This window comes from Carassius auratus, chromosome 36, assembly GCF_003368295.1.
Source record: "Carassius auratus strain Wakin chromosome 36, ASM336829v1, whole genome shotgun sequence".
NCBI lineage: Eukaryota > Metazoa > Chordata > Actinopteri > Cypriniformes > Cyprinidae > Carassius > Carassius auratus.
Window position 1 is genome coordinate 14,679,719 of NC_039278.1, and position 21,649 is coordinate 14,701,367.

At 38.1% G+C, this 21,649-nt stretch overlaps 1 protein-coding gene across 1 annotated transcript; it reads left to right on the forward strand.

Moving 5' to 3' along the window:
- The first annotated feature begins 1,288 nt into the window (after positions 1–1,288).
- On the forward strand, positions 1,289–20,474 carry LOC113055383 (egl nine homolog 1-like). Its single transcript, XM_026221656.1, has 5 exons — positions 1,289–2,221; positions 16,355–16,474; positions 18,226–18,362; positions 18,448–18,515; positions 19,692–20,474. The coding sequence occupies exons 1-5, from the start codon at positions 1,532–1,534 to the stop codon at positions 19,745–19,747; spliced, it is 1,071 nt and encodes a 356-aa protein (XP_026077441.1). The 5' UTR covers positions 1,289–1,531; the 3' UTR covers positions 19,748–20,474.
- Positions 20,475–21,649: the final 1,175 nt, after the last annotated feature.

Below are 21,649 nucleotides of genomic sequence, written 5' to 3' on the forward strand. Positions count from 1 at the left end.
ATGTGGGCCCACCCTGAGCTCTGTATTACTGAAGTATTCAGGGTCTGAGATGCAGTCTGTGTAACTACCCAGACACAGAGAGAGATAAACACAAAACACACACACTGAGACTGTAAATAAACATGTCCTGTGTGTGTATCAGAGCTCAGAGGGCCAGTAAGGCCAACAAAGCCCTCTGTGATAAATTGTACTCCAAACGCCAGCCATGCCGAAACTAGACAGACAAAGTCCTGGCCGTGACTTCACCCTCAAAACCAATGGGGAAAAGAGATTCTCAAACATTAAAGACTTGAGCGTCATCCAAATGCTCCACATACAATTATGACAACACTAAAAGTCTTTTTCCACCTGTCTTCATCACATTCAGAAGTTTCCCTCAACAGCCTATTTTGGTATGCATTATGTAACTATGTAAATGCTACATAAAATCAAAAGCAAAATACAATGAACTAAATGAAAGAGATAAAAATAATACTGTCATTTGAGTACATTAACACGGCGCCGAGGAAGCAGAGTATCATTTCGGCTTTATCTTTTACAGTGGAAAGCTAATCTTTATTGCTCCCATAAGAACAAGATTAATTGGGTAATGGAAATAGCTCTGTATACTTCCATGATTGGGATGCAAACAAGATTTCATTTGGACTTTGCTTTGTGATATGACATCAAAGAGTAAAGAAACACAGAGTGATATAACATTTATAGAAATATTTGTAGAGAGCTTTGAAGGATCCCATCTAGCCAATACACAACAGCTTCATAAAGACTGAAAAGTGTAAATAGTAGTTAGTTATAGTTTTCTTTTTGTATTATGTTGTTTTATGCTTTTTTCTAATTATTTTTACATGAAACTTAAGTTACTTTTCATTAATCTTTCATTTTTGTTATTAAATAAAAAGTAGACTTATTCTGTATACTCTTTAAAAATGTATTTATATATTCATAATGAATAAATATATGCTATTTGCTCGCTTGTTTTCTTATTTATTTGTGTTTTCTTGTCTTACTACTCTGCAACTAATTCTGCCCATAATACAATCTTGAGTGTATTATGTTGAGTGTTGATAGTAGCCTACATTTGTGTTTATTTACCTTTTGACCTTTCTACTATGTAAGAAGTTTATTCATTTGTGTGTGTGTTTCTCTTATACGTAGAGGCAATATTTCTGCCCATTACGGTTTTTTTGGGCGATCTTTTTATTGTTATTTATATCCATTTTAACTCCTCCCACATAAGGTTGTAAGAAGCACATGTGAAATGAATCATGCCCGCTGTCTAGCCAGCCTCTAGTGCGCATGCGCAGATGGTTGACGTGCGATGAGCGCTGAAGAAAAGGAACGGCCGGCGCCATGCGCTGAGACTTCACAAGTGTCAAAACATAGATGTCGCGGGAATGTGAGAGCATCACGTTGCCCTCCGTAAACTGGAATGAAAACGGCAGCGGAGGCACAGGGGCAGCGTTTCTGTCAATTTCGACTGTGGATACTTGTAGTGAAGTTACAGGCTGATACAGTAATAGAGCGCTGAGGCATGGAGGGAAACTCCAGGGAAAGCGAGCGTCTGGAGCGGGAGCGCCAGTACTGCGAGCTGTGCGGGAAAATGGAGAACCTGATGAAGTGTGGACGGTGCCGCAGCTCGTTCTACTGCAGCAAAGAGCACCAGAGACAGGACTGGAAGAAGCACAAGCGGGTGTGCAAAGAGGCCGATAAGCAGCAGTTGCCACAGCCGCCGGCTGAAGAGCGCAGCGCTTTACAGTACAACACTTCTCAGAGTAACGTTAACTCTACCGCTGCGTCTCCCGGCGAAAGAATGACAGATTTTATCAAGTCCGCCACGGGCTCTGACACCAAACCGACCCCAGACAGTTTGAAACCCAACGGACAGACGCGGTCACCTCCTCAGAAGCTGGCCACGGACTATATCGTGCCCTGCATGAACAAGCACGGCATCTGTGTGATCGACAACTTCCTCGGTGAGGATATCGGTCGCACTATTCTGGAGGACGTGCAGGCGCTTTACCTGACCGGCGGCTTCACGGACGGCCAGCTGGTCAGTCAGAGGAGCGACTCGTCTAAGGACATTCGAGGGGATAAGATCACCTGGGTGGAGGGGAAAGAGCCCGGCTGCGAGAGGATAGCGTTTCTCATGAGCCGCATGGACGAGCTGATCCGATACTGTAACGGAAAACTGGGCGACTACAGGATCAATGGGAGGACGAAAGTAAGTAGAGCTGTCACTGGCAGGGGCGTTCCTAGACCAGAGAAACTGGTGCAGGGTAACAAGTTAGGTGTGCTTTAAGTGGGTCACAATTTTAAAATGCATTTTATTAAGTTTTCACCATGTCATGTATCACTGCAATCTCTAGAAGTTATGTATAACAATTTCAACTAAAATGAATGTGTCATCATGTTTCATTTATTTGACAAATAATTTGATTGTCAGGGATATCATACACTCAACATTATATCATCATTACTTTTGACGGGGCACTTGTGGGAGGGGATGCTAATGCTTGTCATGTGACACAGTGATATAGGCTTATATCCCTACTGGAAAAAAACCTATAAAACTATCACAGAAAATTTTTATGGTTTCCACAACCATTACAAACTATCAAATTTTAAACATTAAAATTTTTTTTTTCTGTTGTGTGTTTTGGGACATATTCCATTAGGATTTATTGGTTTTAACAAGCCACCAATAGAAGGCAATCGATTATCAGTAGAGACCTACAGGTCCATTATAGTTTCCAGTAAAACCAATACAAGTCCCATTGTAACCAGTAAAACCATTAAAAATGTTCTAATGGTGTCTATTGTTTTTTTCAGCAGGAGTTTTATTCATTGTTTTTAATTTTTTTATTTGAAATGTTTCCAAAATCTATCATGAAAAATATATTGATTCTCAAATATGTGTAAGTTAATGCATTTTTATACCTTTATAGATTGTCAGTTGATCTATAATGGTTGATGGACAAAGTAGCCTAATAGTGTAATCTATTAACTGCATAAAATCCATCTTTTTACTTAAGTACCAGATATGGGTGTTATACCATAAAATATTTTATGTAATGTGAATTTATACACAATAGATCGCTGGCCAATCAAAGCACACCGTGCTTTTCAGAATGGTGAGCTTTGTAAAAATCAACGCATTTTTGAAGTCGTGGCATTGAAGATTAACAATAATGTATTGTTTGTTGAGTATAATGTGTGTTTTAACCTTAAACCATGTAAAAGCATTGCACTACATCAAATACACAGTTATGTTCTTTTTAGCAACATCATATGAAATAAAATTTGACATGAAGTCATGTGACGCATCTAAAACATAAAACTGTTTACCTCTTGCACTTATCCCTTCCTCTTTCGCCACTTCCACTTTCTTCAGCACACATAAAAACTACAATTCCCAAGGTCTGATTCATCATGCTCTTTTTGTTTACCACTAGCGCATGTGATGATGTTTTATTTTTTTATAGTTACGTGCGTTGTAGCCTTTGAGTCAATAGGTGTTATCATCCTACAGTCTTTATACATGACATACCCAAGTTTATCAGATCCATGTCGCATAGTGTGATTTGCCATCAGCTTTTAGGATTGCAAAAGTATTAAAGTGTGTATAAGGCTTTACGAATATGTGTAGGATGAGGCAGACAAAAAGCAGCATTACAAAAAGTAGTGAATTGTTGTGGTGAATTTGCAATAGTTAGTAAACAAACGTCATGTTTTATAGGTGTCAGGCCATTCTTCAAAATATTTTAGTTTGCATTAACAGTAAAAAATTTTTTAAAAGGTTAGGTAGGTAGGTCTATATATATATTTTTTTGTAAGTTTCAATGTAAAAAAAAAAAAAAAAAAAGTAAATTTTGCTGATGATGATTACGTAGGTATGAATTTAAACAAATTAGCATATCGTGATGTCACTGTCTGGCTCTTGAACCTGTGCCTTCGGGCGCATAATTGCAAACCTCATTTTGATGCAGGCTATAAAAGACCATAAACAAATAGAAATTTTTGTTAAAAACATGTTTATTGCATGAATTTCTGGTGAGAAGAAAAAAAATAAAGTACTGTTTTACTTGCATCCACCGCTAGGTGTCAATGCAACCTACAAATGAGAGACCATTTACTTTGCTTTCTTGGATTGTCACTTTTGTGAAAAAAATCCTGTTTGATTTGAGAGACAAATGGTCATTGAATCGATTGTAAAATCGATTTTGCATGTCTAAATATGTTTTATATGGCAAATAACACCAAATATAAGTAAATCCACGGACAACAGGCATGACGAATGTTAAGTTTCAATAAATTGGTAAAGACCAATATTTCTCATGATTTATTGGCGTGCCGTGAAGTTTCATGCACAATGACAAACAGGAGTGCAACATTAATACGCAGAATAATAAGCATAAGTGGACTGCCATAATGCAAAACATGTACTGCAGGCTTCAACAGGCTGTGTTTACGATTAGAAATGTTAACAACAACAAAAAATCTCATAGGCGATTTTAGCCCGAATCTGTATCTGTATGCCATCCATCCATCATCTTCCGCTTATCCGGGGCCGGGTCGCGGGGGCAACAGTCTAAGCAGAGACGCCCAGACTTCCCTCTCCCTAGCCACTTCTTCCAGCTCTTCCGGGGGGACCCCGAGGCGTTCCCAGGCCAGCCGGGAGACATAGTCCCTCCAGCGTGTCCTAGGTCTTCCCCGGGGCCTCCTCCCGGTGAGACGTGCCTGGAACACCTCCCTGGGAAGGCGTCCAGGAGGCATCCGAAATAGATTCCCGAGCCACCTCAGCTGGCTCCTCTCGATGTGGAGGAGCAACGGCTCTACTCTGAGCACCTCCCGAGTGACTGAGCTTCTCACCCTATCTCTAAGGGAGCGCCCAGCCACCCGACAGAGAAAGCTCATTTCGGCCGCCTGTATCCGGGATCTTGTCCTTTCGGTCATGACCCACAGCTCATGACCATAGGTGAGAGTAGGAACGTAGATTGACTGGTAAATCGAGAGCTTTGCCTTACAGCTCAGCTCCTTCTTCACCACGACAGACCGGTACAGCGAACGCATTACTGCCGAAGCTGCACCGATCCGTCTGTCAATCTCACGTTCCATCCTTCCCTCACTCGTGAACAAGACCCCAAGATACCTGAACTCCTCCACTTGAGGAAGGAACTCTCCACCAACCTGAAGTGGGCAATCCAACCTTTTCCGACTGAGAACCATGGCCTCGGACTTGGAGGTGCTGATTCTCATCCCAGCCGATTCACACTCGGCTGCAGACCATCCCAGTGCACGCTGAAGGTCCTGGTCTGAGGAGGCCAACACGACAACATCATCCGCAAAAAGCAGCGACGAAATCGTATAGTCCCCAAACCGGACACTCTCTGGCCCTTGGCTGCACCTAGAAATTCTGTCCATAAAAATTATGAACAGAACCGGTGACAAAGGGCAGCCCTGCCAGAGTCCAACATGCACCGGGAACAGGTCTGACTTACTGCCGGCAATGCGAACCAAGCTCTTGCTCCGGTCGTACAGGAACCGAACAGCCCTAAGCAGGGGGCCGCCGACCCCATACTGCCGGAGCACCCTCTACAGGATGTCGCGAGGAACACGGCCGAATGCCTTCTCCAAGTCCACAAAACACATGTGGACTGGTTGGGCAAACTCCCATGAACCCTCCAGCACCCTGGAAAGGGTATAGAGCTGGTCCAGTGTTCCACGACCAGTACGAAAACCACACTGTTCCTCCTGAATCCGAGGTTCCACTATCGCCCGAATTCTCCTCTCCAGAACCCTGGCATAGACTTTCCCAGGGAGGCTGAGAAGTGTGATCCCCCTATAGTTATGTATCTGTATGCATGAGACTAAATAGCGGCACAATTCACATTTCTATTGTAAAAAGAGGAACATTGTGCAGAAGTATTATTTGCTGTTATGCTTGTGTGTCCGAAGCTTCAGCTGCTGTGATTCATGTTCCAAAAAAATTGGTTGGTCCAATCGATTCGTGCAATAGATTTTCGCACATAAAGTGACAGTCGACACGGTCACGGTTTTAGACTAGAAGGGATGGGAAAAGATCTGGGCACATTTTTTTAGAACTTCCTGCCAAGTTAAAGCGTTGTCGAGCTGTTTTTATGAAATTCTTAGATGTATTATGGTGCCTGAACCCGTATGACTTTAAACAGTGACCGCGAACACTTTGTTTACTGCAGCGGCAGCCATCATTACCAAGCGCGAACCGTTGACTCTGACAATGAATGAGAGGAGACGAAGCGAACGCTCAGGCCATGGTGTGACATCCGTGTAAACATAGATGACGTCACAGGGTTTTTTTAAAGAAAGAACGTAGCCTCCGTTTGTATGTAGGCCTTGGCAATTTATATATTTACAATACTTACTAAAATATAATTAATATTATTTTATTGCTTTTGTATTAGTTTTTTGAAGAGTAAAAAAAATTGGTTGGTCTTAACGCAAATTTACAACCAGCAAGTCAGTCGGACTAAAAGCAAAAACATATAAAAATTGAGTCGGTCCTAAATTGACAGGGTCGGTCAGGTTACGGCAAACAAGAATATTTTTAAGGATGGCCTCAGTATAGAATCCAAAAACTCCTAATACTTGTGAATCCAAGTTCACACTACACAACTTTAAACATTGACAGATCGCTGTGCTGTTCGGACTACATGACTTGCTGTCTGTCTTGAAGTCGTTGTGTTCACACTATGTAAATGATCTGCAACGGGGGGTCACACACTACATGATAGGGCTGGACGATGTGTCGTTTAAGCATCGATATCACGCTGTACGAATCCACGATAGTCACATCGCATGATGTGCGATGTAGGCTGCTGTAGTCGATCCGTTATTCATTAACTGTACGGGCCAGCTGCTCCCCGGCCCTTGACGAATGTGATTCGCGGAGAGCGCGCGCGAGAGAGAGCGCGAGCAAGCTAGCCCCGGCCGCACGCTCACCGTCTTCAAACAACACTAGCGCTGTCTTGCTTTCTCTCCCTCGCACATATTAATCACTTGACACGATGGTGTTGATGTTTGAATCATTTAAAATGAGAATGTAAGTGTGCTCATCCCATTTTTGTTTGTAAGAAAAATTTGATTAGATTTCATATCGCAATATATATAGCAGAAAAATAAAAATACCGCAATGTCATTTTTTCCCAATATCGTGCAGCCCTACTACACGAGCTGACAAGTTGTCTGTCACCCAACGACTCTATCCCGTCCCTGTGTCGGCAAACTCACTGACTTGCAAACTGGGCTTAAAATCTCGTAGTGTGAACTAGGCTTGAGATGAATAAGAGGTAGCTGAATATGTACATGAACCCCCCTTTCATTTATAAAAACATAGAAATGTCAGAATTTTAAAGATCTAGAAAATCATGAAAATTTTATTAATTTCTGTTATAGTTATGCTCATCTCTGAAATATTTAATCTGCTAGTAACTGATTTTTGACAGTGCATCATGGGCTATGAAATTATTATTTTCTTATCCAGTAATCTTATGGAAAATCATTGTTTAACAGGCATGGAAACATATGGTTGGGTGGACAGGTGAAAGGCCCAGTTAATAAATTAACACTTACTTTAAGGCTTAGGTTTAAACTTCATTCCATGTTACTTTAGGGAAGAGGCCTCACCATTGATGCAGACTTATTCAGACATTATATTAAAAATAATAGCATGTATGTACGCTCTTCCAGACCTTTCTCACATACAGATAGTTTAAATATGTCACTTTTTTATGTTGAGGGCATTACTGTACAGCCTTTTTAGCATATTTCCAGATATCACTGTGAGTTACTGGTTTCTCACATTACATTCGTCCCTGCATTTGTAGGAGCCCTGAAACCCCCTTAAAATAACTATTGTGGACTAAACTAAACTAGATTAAAGACCTTGGAAGTATGCACCATCAGGACTCTCCCCCAGTTTCAATTGTTCTTGAACATTCTACACCAACAAATAATGTCAGATTGACCGTTTTTTTTTTTTTAAACAGGATCTTCCTGTGGAGCCATAGACTGTGTTACTGATAGTGTCTTCGTGAGTTATCCTCAACCAGCATGGCTCTCATATTTCCCCAGGTCAGGGAAACGCCTGCGACCACCAGCTGCTATCAGGAATACCCAACGCATGCACAATGTTTGGACAAACCTCTAACCTACTTCTCAAGCTTTAGGAAAACCATCACCTTTTTCCTCTTAGTGTAAACAGGCATGCTTAATTTGACCTACAGGAAATTGCAAGGATTATGCAAGAGTTGGTTTGATTACCGTGTTGAAAAAACAGCATGGTTAGGTTTGTTTTGAAGCATTGCTGCTGGTCATGTGCCGGGCCTAAGATGGTCCTGACCAAGATCTATTTGCTTAGGGCCAGCTAAGGACCAGCTTAAAACAGCTCAAACCAGTAGCTAATATGATTCAAATCATATCTAACCCACATAAGCGTTTTTTTTCTAACAGGATATTCAAGATTATGTAAAAGTTTAAGCCCTATATTTCATTTTAGGCTAAAGTCTTTTGTCTTTTGGCTCATAAGAGTTAAAAGTGTCTCTTATTTAAAGACAAAAACCTCAGTACTTTGTCGACTGACTGTGCCTGGGGGAGTATGTGTTCCTCTTTTCTTTTTCTTTTTTTCACTCCCTGTACACCACAGCATGCCATCACAGGCATGCTTTTGAATCAGTCACGTACACCATGATCAGACTGTCAATAAAAGCCACGCTATTATGAAAGAGAAACATTAATGCTTAAAACATTTACTCTTAAAGAATATATGTTTCCATGGCTAAAGATAACTAGAATTAAGTGAAATGAGTTGTAAAGAGTAGTTTATACATATGCTTAAATTGCCCTATTATACCAATTTAAGGTTCCTAATATTGTTTTGGGAGTCTCCTACAATAGGTTTTCATGCATGCAAGGTCAAAAAACACTTCACTCTCCTTAATATATGCATCTTAAATCAACTCATTGTCCAACTATTAATTCTTAGCAAATCTAAGATTCAGTCTCTCTAAACCCCTCCTTTCCGTGAGCCTATTTTTCTCGGATTGGTCGGAAACAATATGCCCGTTGCCATAGTTCTGCATTTTAAATGCTTAATATGAAATATAAAAATCAATTATTAATCATACTTGCAGGCTGTGCTTCAGTGGAGACAGCTGGTCCAAATAAACTGACGGGAACACAAAAAAATATGATTGGGGTTGTACTGCTATGATACAGTGGGGGAATAATGAATTTTAACCACTGATTCTTTGCATCCTCATCTTTCGAAAGTGAAAATGAAATTAATTTACATTCACAGGGCAGGACACATCGACATGAACAAACCACAGTGTTTGAGGGCAGGTCAGGTTATTTGCGGCCGGCCAGCGTAGAACATACGCAGACATTAGGCAAATGTGTTACCCTGTTAGTTTGTTCAAAGTTTATTCTTTCTTTTGGTAGACAATAACTTTATTTATTTTGCACTTCTGGATATAAAACTGCAGATTGTGTACTTTCACATACAGCTACATGATTACACACTGCCTGAAAGGCAATATTCGAAATGGCATAACAGGGGCACTTTAAAGCATATGCTGTGCACAGGATGTTGTAGTGTGTGAATAGCAGAAGGCTTGATGGGAGTCGATAGCACTTCCTGTGACACAATATTTTTTTAATGTTATTGTGATGGTCGCAGATGTACAGCAGGGAAATTCAGGATGCTCAGCAGGCGTATGACATTGAATCGGCCGAAGGGGAAGAGTCTGTTACATAAAACAATGAACGGACAATATGTTCATGTTTTGTATTGATATTAAACTATAAACGAGCTTTGTGGATGTTGAATGTTGAAGGATCAGAGACGGTGGAAGGGAAGGAGATGAGTAGAGCAAGAAGTGAAAACAGGAACAAAAGATGATGTTTATATTTCTATTTACTGTGGAACACACACACACACATACACACACACACACACACAAGGATATTTTGAGAAATGTTTCAGTGTTTCAGTTTCCATACAATGGAAGATCACCAAAACTATTTGGTCACCGTTATTTTTCAAAATATCTTCTTTTGTGCATAGAGGTTTGGAACTACCTGATGGTTAGTAATTTTAAATGTTCACTATTTTGGGTGAACTATCTTTTTGATGATTCCTTATTTTCATTAATAATTCTTATTTCTTTACAGTTCTTTCCCTTTACAATATGATTTGAAGTGGCAGACCTTGATCACTTGTAGATTTTTGATCAATGAGCTGTTAAAGGAAGAATCAATTTGTAAATGTTTTTAAATGTGAATCCTCTCACAGTAATTGATCACATAGTTTAGGCTCTGTTGGTAAAAGCAGCGTTCTCCTCTAAATCAAGTGTCACAGCATACCTAAGAAGTGAATGTGCATTTGTAGTGCAATAAAATACTATTTACCACAAAATAATGGCAAGAGTATAAGAGTTGCATATAAAAAATCACATCACAAATGCCCAAAGATTAGCATTCTGTGATTCCTGCTAAAAATAATTGTCATTGAGGTATGAAAATGTGTTTTTCATAGATTTTTCTGAGCCTGTCCATTGGCTTATTTTTGTTCTTGTTTTAATCATGAAAAAACAACTCCTTACCTTGTCATTTTGCTTTTAGTGTATATTTATTTAAGACACATTTATTTGGAAAACAAGACAAAAATACTGAGGAAGAACAGCTTTCTTGTCTTTCCTTTTTTTTCTTCCTCAGTGTGCTCAGAAGTCAAGGCAAAAGTTTTTCCCATATTCTAGAGAAGCTTTCCTTGTCACCATGAATTAAAGAGTGAAGGAGATCTGCTGAATGTTGTATTTTCAAACTGTTGATAATTTAACACATTTGCTGCTCCCTAGACATTTACATTTAGTGTATATATTGGTATATTGTATTTCTTTAAAATTGGTTCTTTCTTTTTCTTTACTTGGTCTTAAAAAAGTCTTGAATTGACCTTCATAAAACGTTATAAAAAATAAAACCCTGGTTTAATGTACAGCATTAGCTTAGAAAGAATCTCTTCCATATATAAGAAAATTGCCCATTTATAACAAAATGATGGTAAAAAGAATCAAAATCAGAACTGAATGGAGAGTTTGTGAATCTGAATCGAATCAAATGGTGTTTTTTTTTTTTTTTTTTTCAGTCTTCAGTGTTTTTGTCTATCATTGGTCCAGGGGCTCGGCCACCATCTGGGTGTCAGGGTAAAGAATGTGTGGTGCAATACAACACAATGAATTGCAAAGTGGTCATGTTTACGTTACGTGACCAGAGATATGCTGGCACTGGATCAGAATAGGCTGTTTTGAGCGTATTCGTTAGTGCAGTTCATTCCCTTTGGAAAGTCCCACCTCACTGGGGAGGATGTATAATATTTCTTTGTGACTGCATCGACATTTAGTTATGTGCATTTTTGTTTTTGTTCCCTTATGGCAGGAAACCTTGCGTGCCACAAACAGGGATCTTATGAGGTTGTTACTTGAAAGCAAAAAGCTGATGTGTAAAACACATGTGGACTTCATAATGAACTATAATGAATCTTGTTTTTAGATTTTTGGTGCAAATGATGGTTGGTTTATAGGATTGGTGTACGTTTGTGTGTGTGGTGTTAGTTGCAAGTTGGGCCTGTTTTGATCGGCAAAAGAAGCTTATGCAATTGAGTTATCTTTTGGACATAAGTCTTGTCACTGGTTTCTCCTTGACATGTTTGGTAATGGTGCAGGGTGGTGTCCGTTTGCCAGGGTCTCAGTGCTGGAACAGCAGTGCAGCTGCACGCTCTGCACGTACTACAGAGGTACTAGAACTGTCTACCTGGCTAAAGTCCAGCTGCTGACTTTTCTATCAGCTCTGGATTGCTTACTGGAATAGACGCCACTGGGTCAAGACTACAGCTGAGCAATAGGACAAAAAAAAAAATATCTTGGTATTAATTAAATAACAACAATGCAACTAATCTGTGCCTTTGTATTTTGATTATCCTATTACAATAGTCACTTTACAGTTAATGCTATAATAAAATAGCACACAAAATGCACTTTCCCCATGCTCATATCAAATTACTGTATATTGATATAGGCGGTATCACCTCACGTCATATAGTAAAAAAAAAATCAATATATCATACAAACTTGATATACTGCCCAGCCCTAGTCAAGAACATATGCAGCTCGTATAAAGGAGAAAGAACATGTTGTAAATCCGAAACAGCCTCTTTCAACAAAACTGTTATGCTGTTATGGAGATCCTGGGCATGATAAATATATATCGAGGGCATGTTTTCAAAGGTTCAAGCCGTCGTTTTTTGCACCATCCCCAAACTTGTGTAAAAAAGCAGCACGAATATACTGCCAAACATCATTTCCACAAATTAAAAAAAGACTTGCAGGTTTGGAACAACATGAGAGTGAGTAAATGATCACAGAATGCAAATTTTGGTGGTTTTATAATGTGATGTTTTATGTTTTGCAATGCAGCTCCTGCTGACGCTGTTTTATGTCTGACCCTGCTGGAGACAGAGGATATTGAATCAACCAACTCTGAATTTTTGCAAAGCACTTGCCATAATATTGAACAAGATACCCTCTGCTTTTGCCATGAATATTGAGGATTATTGAGAATCTTATAAAAAAGTAGATAGTGGGCGCAGCAGTTTGCACACACAGCGTCACATCCAGGTGTGTCTGAGACGCTGAAACTGGACGACATGCACACTGAAGCTCTGATTGAAATGCTCTTTGTGTTGTGGGACTATGGCATCCCCTCCGTCTCCTTCACCCTCCTCCTCGGACATGGGTCTTTGCAGGTGATGATAGGACAGTGGCGGCATGGCATCCTGACGCAAAAGCCGTTGTGTGATGTTGATGGGTGCCGTCTGCATCCACCCCTCTGCGCTTGGTGGTTTTGTGAACCCAGCATGCCTTGCACGCCGCTAACTCTCTGACGCAGTTGGCTCTCACACTCACCCCCACCTGAATGATTGAAGCTCTGTTGAGCGATTTCACCCTTATCTGCTCCGGCCCATTCAGGTTGGGGGCTAGCGAATTGCGTCAATGCCCTCAGCTCTTTTTTTGTTCTGGCTTGTCTGTCTTTTCCTCTCCCCTATAGCTCCCTCTCCCACTGGCTAAAGCACACACTCGCACTCTCCCTTCGTTTTTGTTTACATTGCCTGTCGCTTTTGCACCTGCTGCCAGGGAAAACAGTTAAGTTGAAATGTCGTCACATGTATTGTGATCTGTTGTGCATTGCGTGCCATTGCAGGCTGCAGGATTTGGCTGGAAACATGTTCATCATAAATGCCCCTTTTAAAGAAGTCAAGGTGTAAACGGGAAAAGTTATAACAATGGGCATCTTACTAACTGACCCTAGTCTGGCCTTTCTGTGACTTCTGCATTCCTCATCTTCCACTTGAGATGAGTGCTTTCCAGTCGGCCACACCTCTGCACCACTAACGGTTATGCTGCTCGGAAAAATATCCGCATGTGCAGTCGCTTTCAGATTTGTTCTCAGCATGTGTTTGCTTTGCTCAGCTGTCGTCTGTTCTCCTGGAATGATGACGCTGTTTCACTGGAAATCTAATATCGAGTTATAGGCCTCAGGAAGCTGGGGGAGAGATGTTAAAGGAGGATGTGTACTGTTGTTAGCAGATCTGTGTGTATGTGTTCTTGTGAATGAAAGGGTGTGTATGTTAAAAGGCTGTATAACGGTTCAGATTTCATATTTGTATTCGTACAGATTTGTATCATGGTTCTGTAGTCACCGTTTTAGAATAAACTGAAAGCTGCTGCAGAATAATACACTGTAAATTACTGACAAGAAATGAGATATTTATTGATTGATTTATTGATTATTGGACAATATATTTGCTATTGGCACCATCAAGCACTGAGAGATGATTATCTAACCAGTATCCCAGAGGGCTCTCATCTTTTATTTTGAGAACTTATTTTTTGTTCAATGTGAACTGACATTTTAAACCGATTTCAAAAGGCATATTTATCCGTCTTTTATTCTGTTTCATAATGTTGCGATTAGATGAGTCTACCAATAGTGGATTTTGCTGATACCGATAGCTAGATTGGACCACAGTGGCCGATACCGATTAATTAACCGGTAGATTTTAAAATGGATACTGAACAAAACTAAAATAGTACTGAAAAAAAGTACTGAACCATACTAATAGTAGTGGGATGCTGTGAGTGATTTCAACCACTAGAGGATGTAGATTGATAACGGAGCCTTCTCAGCCGCTCCAGCAATGGACGCAACCCAGAAAAACTATCGGCATGGATTTTTGCCGATAACCGATTGTTCCAGCAATCAACTATCGGTGCCGATTAATCGGTAAAACCAATGCATCGTTCGACCTCTAGTTGCAATTCCTAAATATACCCGTAGCATACAAGCTAATAATTTAATGTGTTTTCTTTAATTTTATTTTTTAAAAGTAATATATATAAGATTGATTTTTATTACAGCAATTTATTGATTACTGGGAATAATATGAAATAATTATTGGCTTCAATATTGGTCTGGTGCACATCTAAGGTTATTTTTTGTTTTGTTTTTAGAAAATAGATGCTGATTAGCATTATGAAATGTTATTTAATTAATACAAATTTTCCCTCTCTTTTTATAAATATAAAACACATCTTATATTATATATAGTTTTTATATTTTGCTATGTAAATTTATTTTATAATTTATTTTGTTAAATGTATTTATCCTGTTTATCTCTTCTTTTTTCTCAGTGGAAAACACACTGATGTTGTTTCCCTGGGGAAGACGTCTCTGTGACATTTATGCTGTAGGGTGAGGGTTAAGTTAAGGCCTAGAAATTCCCTGCTGGGCTAGTGCTGTTTAAAAATAGAGTGTTAGGTCATGAACTGTCAGTGAACTGATCAGATTCAGGAGCCTACGTGCAGAAGTTGGTGAAAAAAGAGGCAAAAGGCTAGTTCCCAGAGGGGGTCGATATCAGAGAGCTGGTCTGACTGCCCCCCCCCCCTTTTTTTTTTTCTTTCTGCAGAAACACAGTTCACAGTATTGCCCCAAATGTTTCTGATAATTAAGTGTTCGTTGGGTGGTAGTGCTTGTTTGAATTGTTTTGTTTATGATTTAAATTCAAGTTTTACACGTTTTCATGCTTGGAGAAGAATATTCTCCATCCGAGTTATTTTTAAACTTCTAATTATAAGGAAGTACACGTTGTTTGCTTCAGAAATGTAGTTTAACGGAGTCACATGCAGGTCACATGTCGTGGGCTGATGGACTATCTCATATTTTTTTTTATGAGTTTTGACTCTCTTTTGTAACACTGTCCTGATAACGGATATGTCTGTGTGCACAAATAGATTTACACTGCTATTTCTTTTCCTTTGTGATTAATTAACACTTTCCATGTAAACCCGGAGACCAAAATAAAAGGGACGGAGGAAGAGCAGGAAAGAAAAATCTTCAGCAATGGAAAGACCTAAGCAATGGCTTCATTGTTCCCTCAGCCTCATAACCCAGATTCAACAAGATTAAAAGATATAATCATCACAGGGCTGAGAATATCGGAGTTATCACCTTATTTTTTTCACTTCATGTAGATTCATGTAGCTGTGCGCTGCGGTAATGGACAAGAATCTGAATGGAATTCAATGATCTGAACTGCATTCCACAAACACGGAGTAACAGTTAATCTCATTATTTCACCTTTAAACTAATATTTTGCATAAGCTGTGTAGTACACTTTTTGTTGCCTTTGCCTTTGTTCTCTTGAATGCATCTGAATGTTTCAGTGTAGTTTCTAGTTCAGTCACTTTCATTATTCTCAGTGTAAATGAAAAACAACCTGAGCATGAAGATTTATCTATAATTTGTAATGAAAGGTGGTATGCCAAATACTGATATGGTGAATTAAGTTTTATAATTTTTTTTCTTATGTATAGTTTTTCTTATTTAAACACACACACACAAACACACACAAACACACACACACACACACACACACACACACACACACACACACACAAACACACATATACATATATATATATATATATATATATATATATATATATATATATATATATATATATATATATTATATTTTTTGAAATATTTTGTCATTTTCTTTGTGTGTGTGTGTGTAATGAAAATGTTTTGATATTGTGAATATGCGTTAATGAAATCTGATTTAATGAAGGGAAAGAATGGACCGTTTAATTTCTTCTTCTAGAGAGCGTTCTGCATCCATACCACTGTGAAATATCTGTCATTGTATCTCTTTTGATTGGCTATTTTGGCCCAATACTAAAACAACCCCCGTTTTTCCTTCCAGGCAATGGTGGCGTGTTACCCTGGTGATGGGACAGGATATGTACGGCATGTGGATAACCCAAACGGTGATGGGAGATGTGTCACATGCATATATTACCTGAATAAAAACTGGGATGCCAAGGTATGAGTGTTTTCTTTTTTTTTTTTTCTCCATCCAGTGAACTTCTATATGTTCTGTAGCGTGTAAAGCCTCACGAGATTTGTTTAAGCTCTTCTGAGTTTGTTTAGGTTTTTTATCTGATGTAGACCGCTCAAACTTGCATCTGAGCTTACATTCAATACAATGGGAGTTCAAAACTTTGCTGTTGGTACTTTACATCAATAGGCCACACGAGAGACTGTTTATGTGCTGCTAATAGAAGTCTGCTAGAACAGTGAGACTTTGGGTTGCGTTGGATTTGATATTAATGGGAAAAATAATTTTTATTTGAATAACTGTGCTCTACCACCTCTTGTCTTATGGCCAGTTCTGCATCAGAGAGACTGATCTCTTCTCTAGGACATTCTGACCGTTTATGTGAAGTAGAAAACAGAAATAGAGTTGGCCGGTAGCACAGGGTATAGAGATATAGGGATACAGAAATAGGGATGGTAGAAGGGAAAGAAGGATGTAGTTTGGTTTGTAATGTTTAGACTACAGGTTGAATGTACTCTTTGCTTGAGGCTCTATGGATGTTGTTTTTTCTTTTCAGTCATGTTTATTTATCAGAGAGTTGATTTAAGGATGGATCACATCTCGTATACATTCAGCCCTAATAATGTCAGTCTTTCTCAAGCTTCATAGGACGTCAGTAACACATGGTAGAAAGTCCAACACTCTCCCTCTCATATCACATCCCCTCCACTGAATGAGAGGAAGATATCCATCTCACACAAACCTGCTTGTTCCCTGTTGTCTTGGCTTACTGTATGTAAAAGGGTGTCAGATTTAAAAAAAAATCTATTTCTCTGAGCTAAATTTAGCATCAGGTTGTCCTGAGGCAGGAAAAAAGACATTCCCTCCTGGAGTTTTCCCATCCACGACCTTGTTTTGTATGAATGAAAGAGTTGTTTTCGAATTATATTGAATCATGTTTTTGGAAAACCTAGTGGAATTGTATTAAATTTAAAATAACTTTTCTATTGTCATGTATTTTTAAAAAAGCTGAATTTTTAGCATCATCACTTCAGTCTTCAGTGTCATATGATCCTTCAGAAATCTTTCTAATATGCTGATTTGCTGCTCAAGAGCCATTTCTTCTTATTAGCAATGTTTCTTCATATTTTTGTGTAAACTAACAGCATTTATTTATGTTGTCTTTACTAGTATCACCTTTGATCAAGTTACTGCACCCTTGCTGAATAAGTATTCATTTCTTTCAATAATAACAACTCTTACTGACTCAAAAGTTTTATAATTGTTTTTGTCTATGTTTACTATGAATGTTTTACTCTTAAATATGAATTGTGTTTGTGTGTGTAATTATGATATTTTTATAATCATTTAGTTATAACTTTTATGAAGTTAGTATGTTAAGTATATAGTTCATTGATTTGGAGACAGTTTTAATATATATTATATGAAAATATATCAAGTATTTATTTATTATTGTATTTTTTTAATTTTAGGAGATTGCCAAAATGTTTAGATCACCTGTCTAGTCGAAATCTCTTCTCTTTTTGTTAAACACTTCTGTATACATATTGATTTTCATTCTCTGAACTATTTAATTGTTTGGTTTTCTTATATATTTACCTATATATTCGGTATCAGTTATCTGTTCCAGTTCTAATAATTTTAACCACTTGCATACTTAAGAAGTTGTAAAAATTGAGTCATATGAAGGTGCCCATCCAACTATATACATGGATTCTCATCTGCTCCCTCCATAGAAACACGGTGGCCTTTTGCGGATCTTTCCGGAGGGAACTGCTCAGTTTGCAGACATTGAGCCCAAGTTTGACAGACTTTTGCTCTTCTGGTCAGACAGACGGAACCCACATGAGGTCCAGCCGGCTCATGCCACAAGGTCAGTGATGGTGACGTTTCATTTTGTAAGTTTGTCCTTTAAGCTACTTGTGCTTATATACAATTATGTGTGTGTTTCTGTGCAGGTATGCTATTACGGTGTGGTATTTTGACGCCGATGAACGAGCTCGAGCTAAAGAGAAATATCTAACAGGTGAGATGACCAGGCACTTCCAGTAACTGACTGCTTCTTAAATGACAGTTGTGCTCTGTCTGTAGATTTCTGTTCTGTGTTATTTGACCCTCTTACTCTAGCTCTTTGTATTATATTTTAATTCTACATTATCTATTTATATTCTCTTTTATAAAAAAAAAAAACTAACACTATAGCTTTCTTTTTTTTCCTTTTCTATCTATGTGTTTTTCTCTGTGTGTGTGTGTGTGTGTATAATATCTTTCTACGTGTACTGCATAAGGCTAACTGAGATTTGTCATTTGCATTTACATATTATTGCTCTTTTGTTAGTTTTGTTTGCTTCTCTTGTCCCTTGCTTTGGATGAAAGCATCTGCTATATGATTACGGGAAATGTAAATGTGTCTATGGAAATATGAGTGCTTTGTCAGAACACTTTTTAAAGGAACAGTGCAGCCAAAAAAATTCATTTACTCACCCTCATGCTGTTCCAAACCTTTATGACTTTCTCGCTGTGTTTTTATAAACATACAAAACAAGCAGCCCACAGGATTTATTTTAATTATTTTTTTAAAGTTAGTCTCCAGGGCTGAATTTATTGGATCAAACAGTAAAAAAATATAATATATATATATATATATATATATATATGTATGTGTGTGTGTGTGTGTGTGTGTGTGTGTGTGTATATATATATATATATATATATATATATATATATATAATGTAAAAATATATTTTTTTATGTTGTAATATATTTTCAATAGTCATTATTTTCTCTTGATTAAAAAGCTGAACTTTCAGCAGCCATTACTCTTAATCTGTAATGCCATATGATCTTTCATAAATCATTCTAATATGCTAATTTGGTGCTTAAGATTTTTTTAAAGTGTTTAATAAAATATTAATAATAATACAATGTTATCAATTATCAATTATTATCAATGTTGAAAAAAGGTTTGTTTTATGGAAACTGATGCTTTTTTATTAATAGAAAGTAAAAAAGAACAGCATTTCTTTGAAATATTGTTTTGTAACATTATAAATGTCTTTACTGTTACTTTTGATAAATTTAATTGCTAAATAAACACTCATTATATTTGAAAAAAAATCTTACTCACCCCAAATGTTTGAATGTAGCAACCAGTAATGGCTCACTTTAGTTCTACAAATGTTTGTCTTTCTCTGTCCCCTAGGTGCAGGTGAAAGGGGTGTGAAAGTGGAGCTAAACAAGCCATCTGAGCCCAGCTAGTGAACAAGGGATGAATAAAAAAAACAAAAGAGTGTGCAGGGTTGGACCTCTGGAGTGTTGCTGCCTGCTGCTGAGAGATGATGAGCAGAGAGGAAGTGACTACTTCTCTTGCTCACCTCTCCATCTGTCATCTAGAAGGGGCTTCTCATAGGGACTCTGGATGTGATGGAGCTGTGAAGACAGATGTGAATTAACATGCTTTGTGTTTCCTTAATGAAGAATGCTGGCTTACATGAGCACAGGACGGACATCAAACTAAACTTAAGAGTGTGTGTGTGTGTGTGTCTGTGCGTGCACTTGTGTTCAATACAAGTTTAATTTGAGCTATAACCTCTACATTTCCCTGCCATCAGCTTTGCACATGTGTTAATAAAGGTACAGGTTTGTTTGGCAATGCTGCAAAGTGCGTACACAGAAAAACCATTTTCAAGGTTATAAGCTCGGTGTGATGCGTTATTCTGCTTGTAAGCCACTGTAATTATTTGATTTGTGTTTTTGTATGGCTCGTAATACCATTTTCCAGGGACTCCTAATTGGAGCGTGCTTCTTTATCGCGGCTTGCACCTGTTGCTTAGTAACCAGGTGCATCGCTGGATCGTCTTTGCCAGTAATCAGCGATATGTCTGTTGTTGCAGACCGTAACGTCTCTCCATCTTATGCCAAACTTGACACCTCATGTCTGTCTTAACAGTTCTGAGTTTTAAATAAAAAAATCAGGTTTCCTAAATACAGCTTGTTTGGAAGTGTGTGTTATTGTCATCTTATGCACCATCTCATGTATTACCATTGTTGTCACTGAAAGTCATGTGACCTTTACAAACGGTTTCAGTCTCTTTCGAGTCCTGCAGCTCCCCCTAGATAGTTGTAGCTGCAAATGCAAATCTTGCAAGAGTCAAATCATTTTCATCCGAGTGAGAGAGAAGGGATTAGTGTTAATGACCACAAGCCTTCATTAGCCACTTGATTAACTGACTTTGAAACAATCCACTTTAATGAGTAACAAAAAGTTAATCAGGGACATCAGATTAGACTTTCTGGTGTTCACTGACTGAAAACTACACATTCAGCCAAACTAGTGCTGCAAATGCAAAATGCTATTTTGAAGGCTCTATCGCCTACATCATCCTGGGACTGAATGTGGGATGATGGTTTTGTTCACACAGCCATTTTAGCATTAGTGTGTATAACATTATGCCAAATAATCCTGTATATTTAACCTCCAATCTGCAGCATTCTCATTGCATTTGAATCTTTCACATTACAGTCTTGAGGTTCACTGCCACTGAACTTTGACCTTGAACGTGACGACTAGAACCGTTTAAAAGACGAACAGATTCCAGTTAACATAGTATCAGAGCATTTGAGATTCAGACTGAATACTTTTGTTTATCAAACAATTTGACTCTTCCATGTTCATACACAATATATACAACAACAAACAGATCTAATCCTTACTATGTCCCCTTTTCTTATCAGTGATATAATATGATATAATAACTTGTTCTAATCTGAACAATGCTTGAAACCTTTTCTGCGTTTATTTGTTCTTTATGATGAATTGCTTATTGTATTCCTCAATTGCAAGTTGTTGTATTAATATAATGTAATTTATTTTGAAAAGTTTGCCTGAAATAGTTAGATATTTTATAATAAATTTTCAGTGGATTCATTTGTGCAACAAAGACAAAACAAACTATTATGAATACAGAGGTTAAAGTAAACCTACAAATTATTCCTTGCTTATACGCCTAAAGGTCTAATACACAATATTAAAAATATAATGATAATTTTTTTGTGTGTGTTCGATTATTATAGATTTTTAATACATTTAAAATTGTAATGTCGATCTTGGACAATGGTTAAATAAAAAAAATATCTATTTTAAAAATAGTATAAAAAATA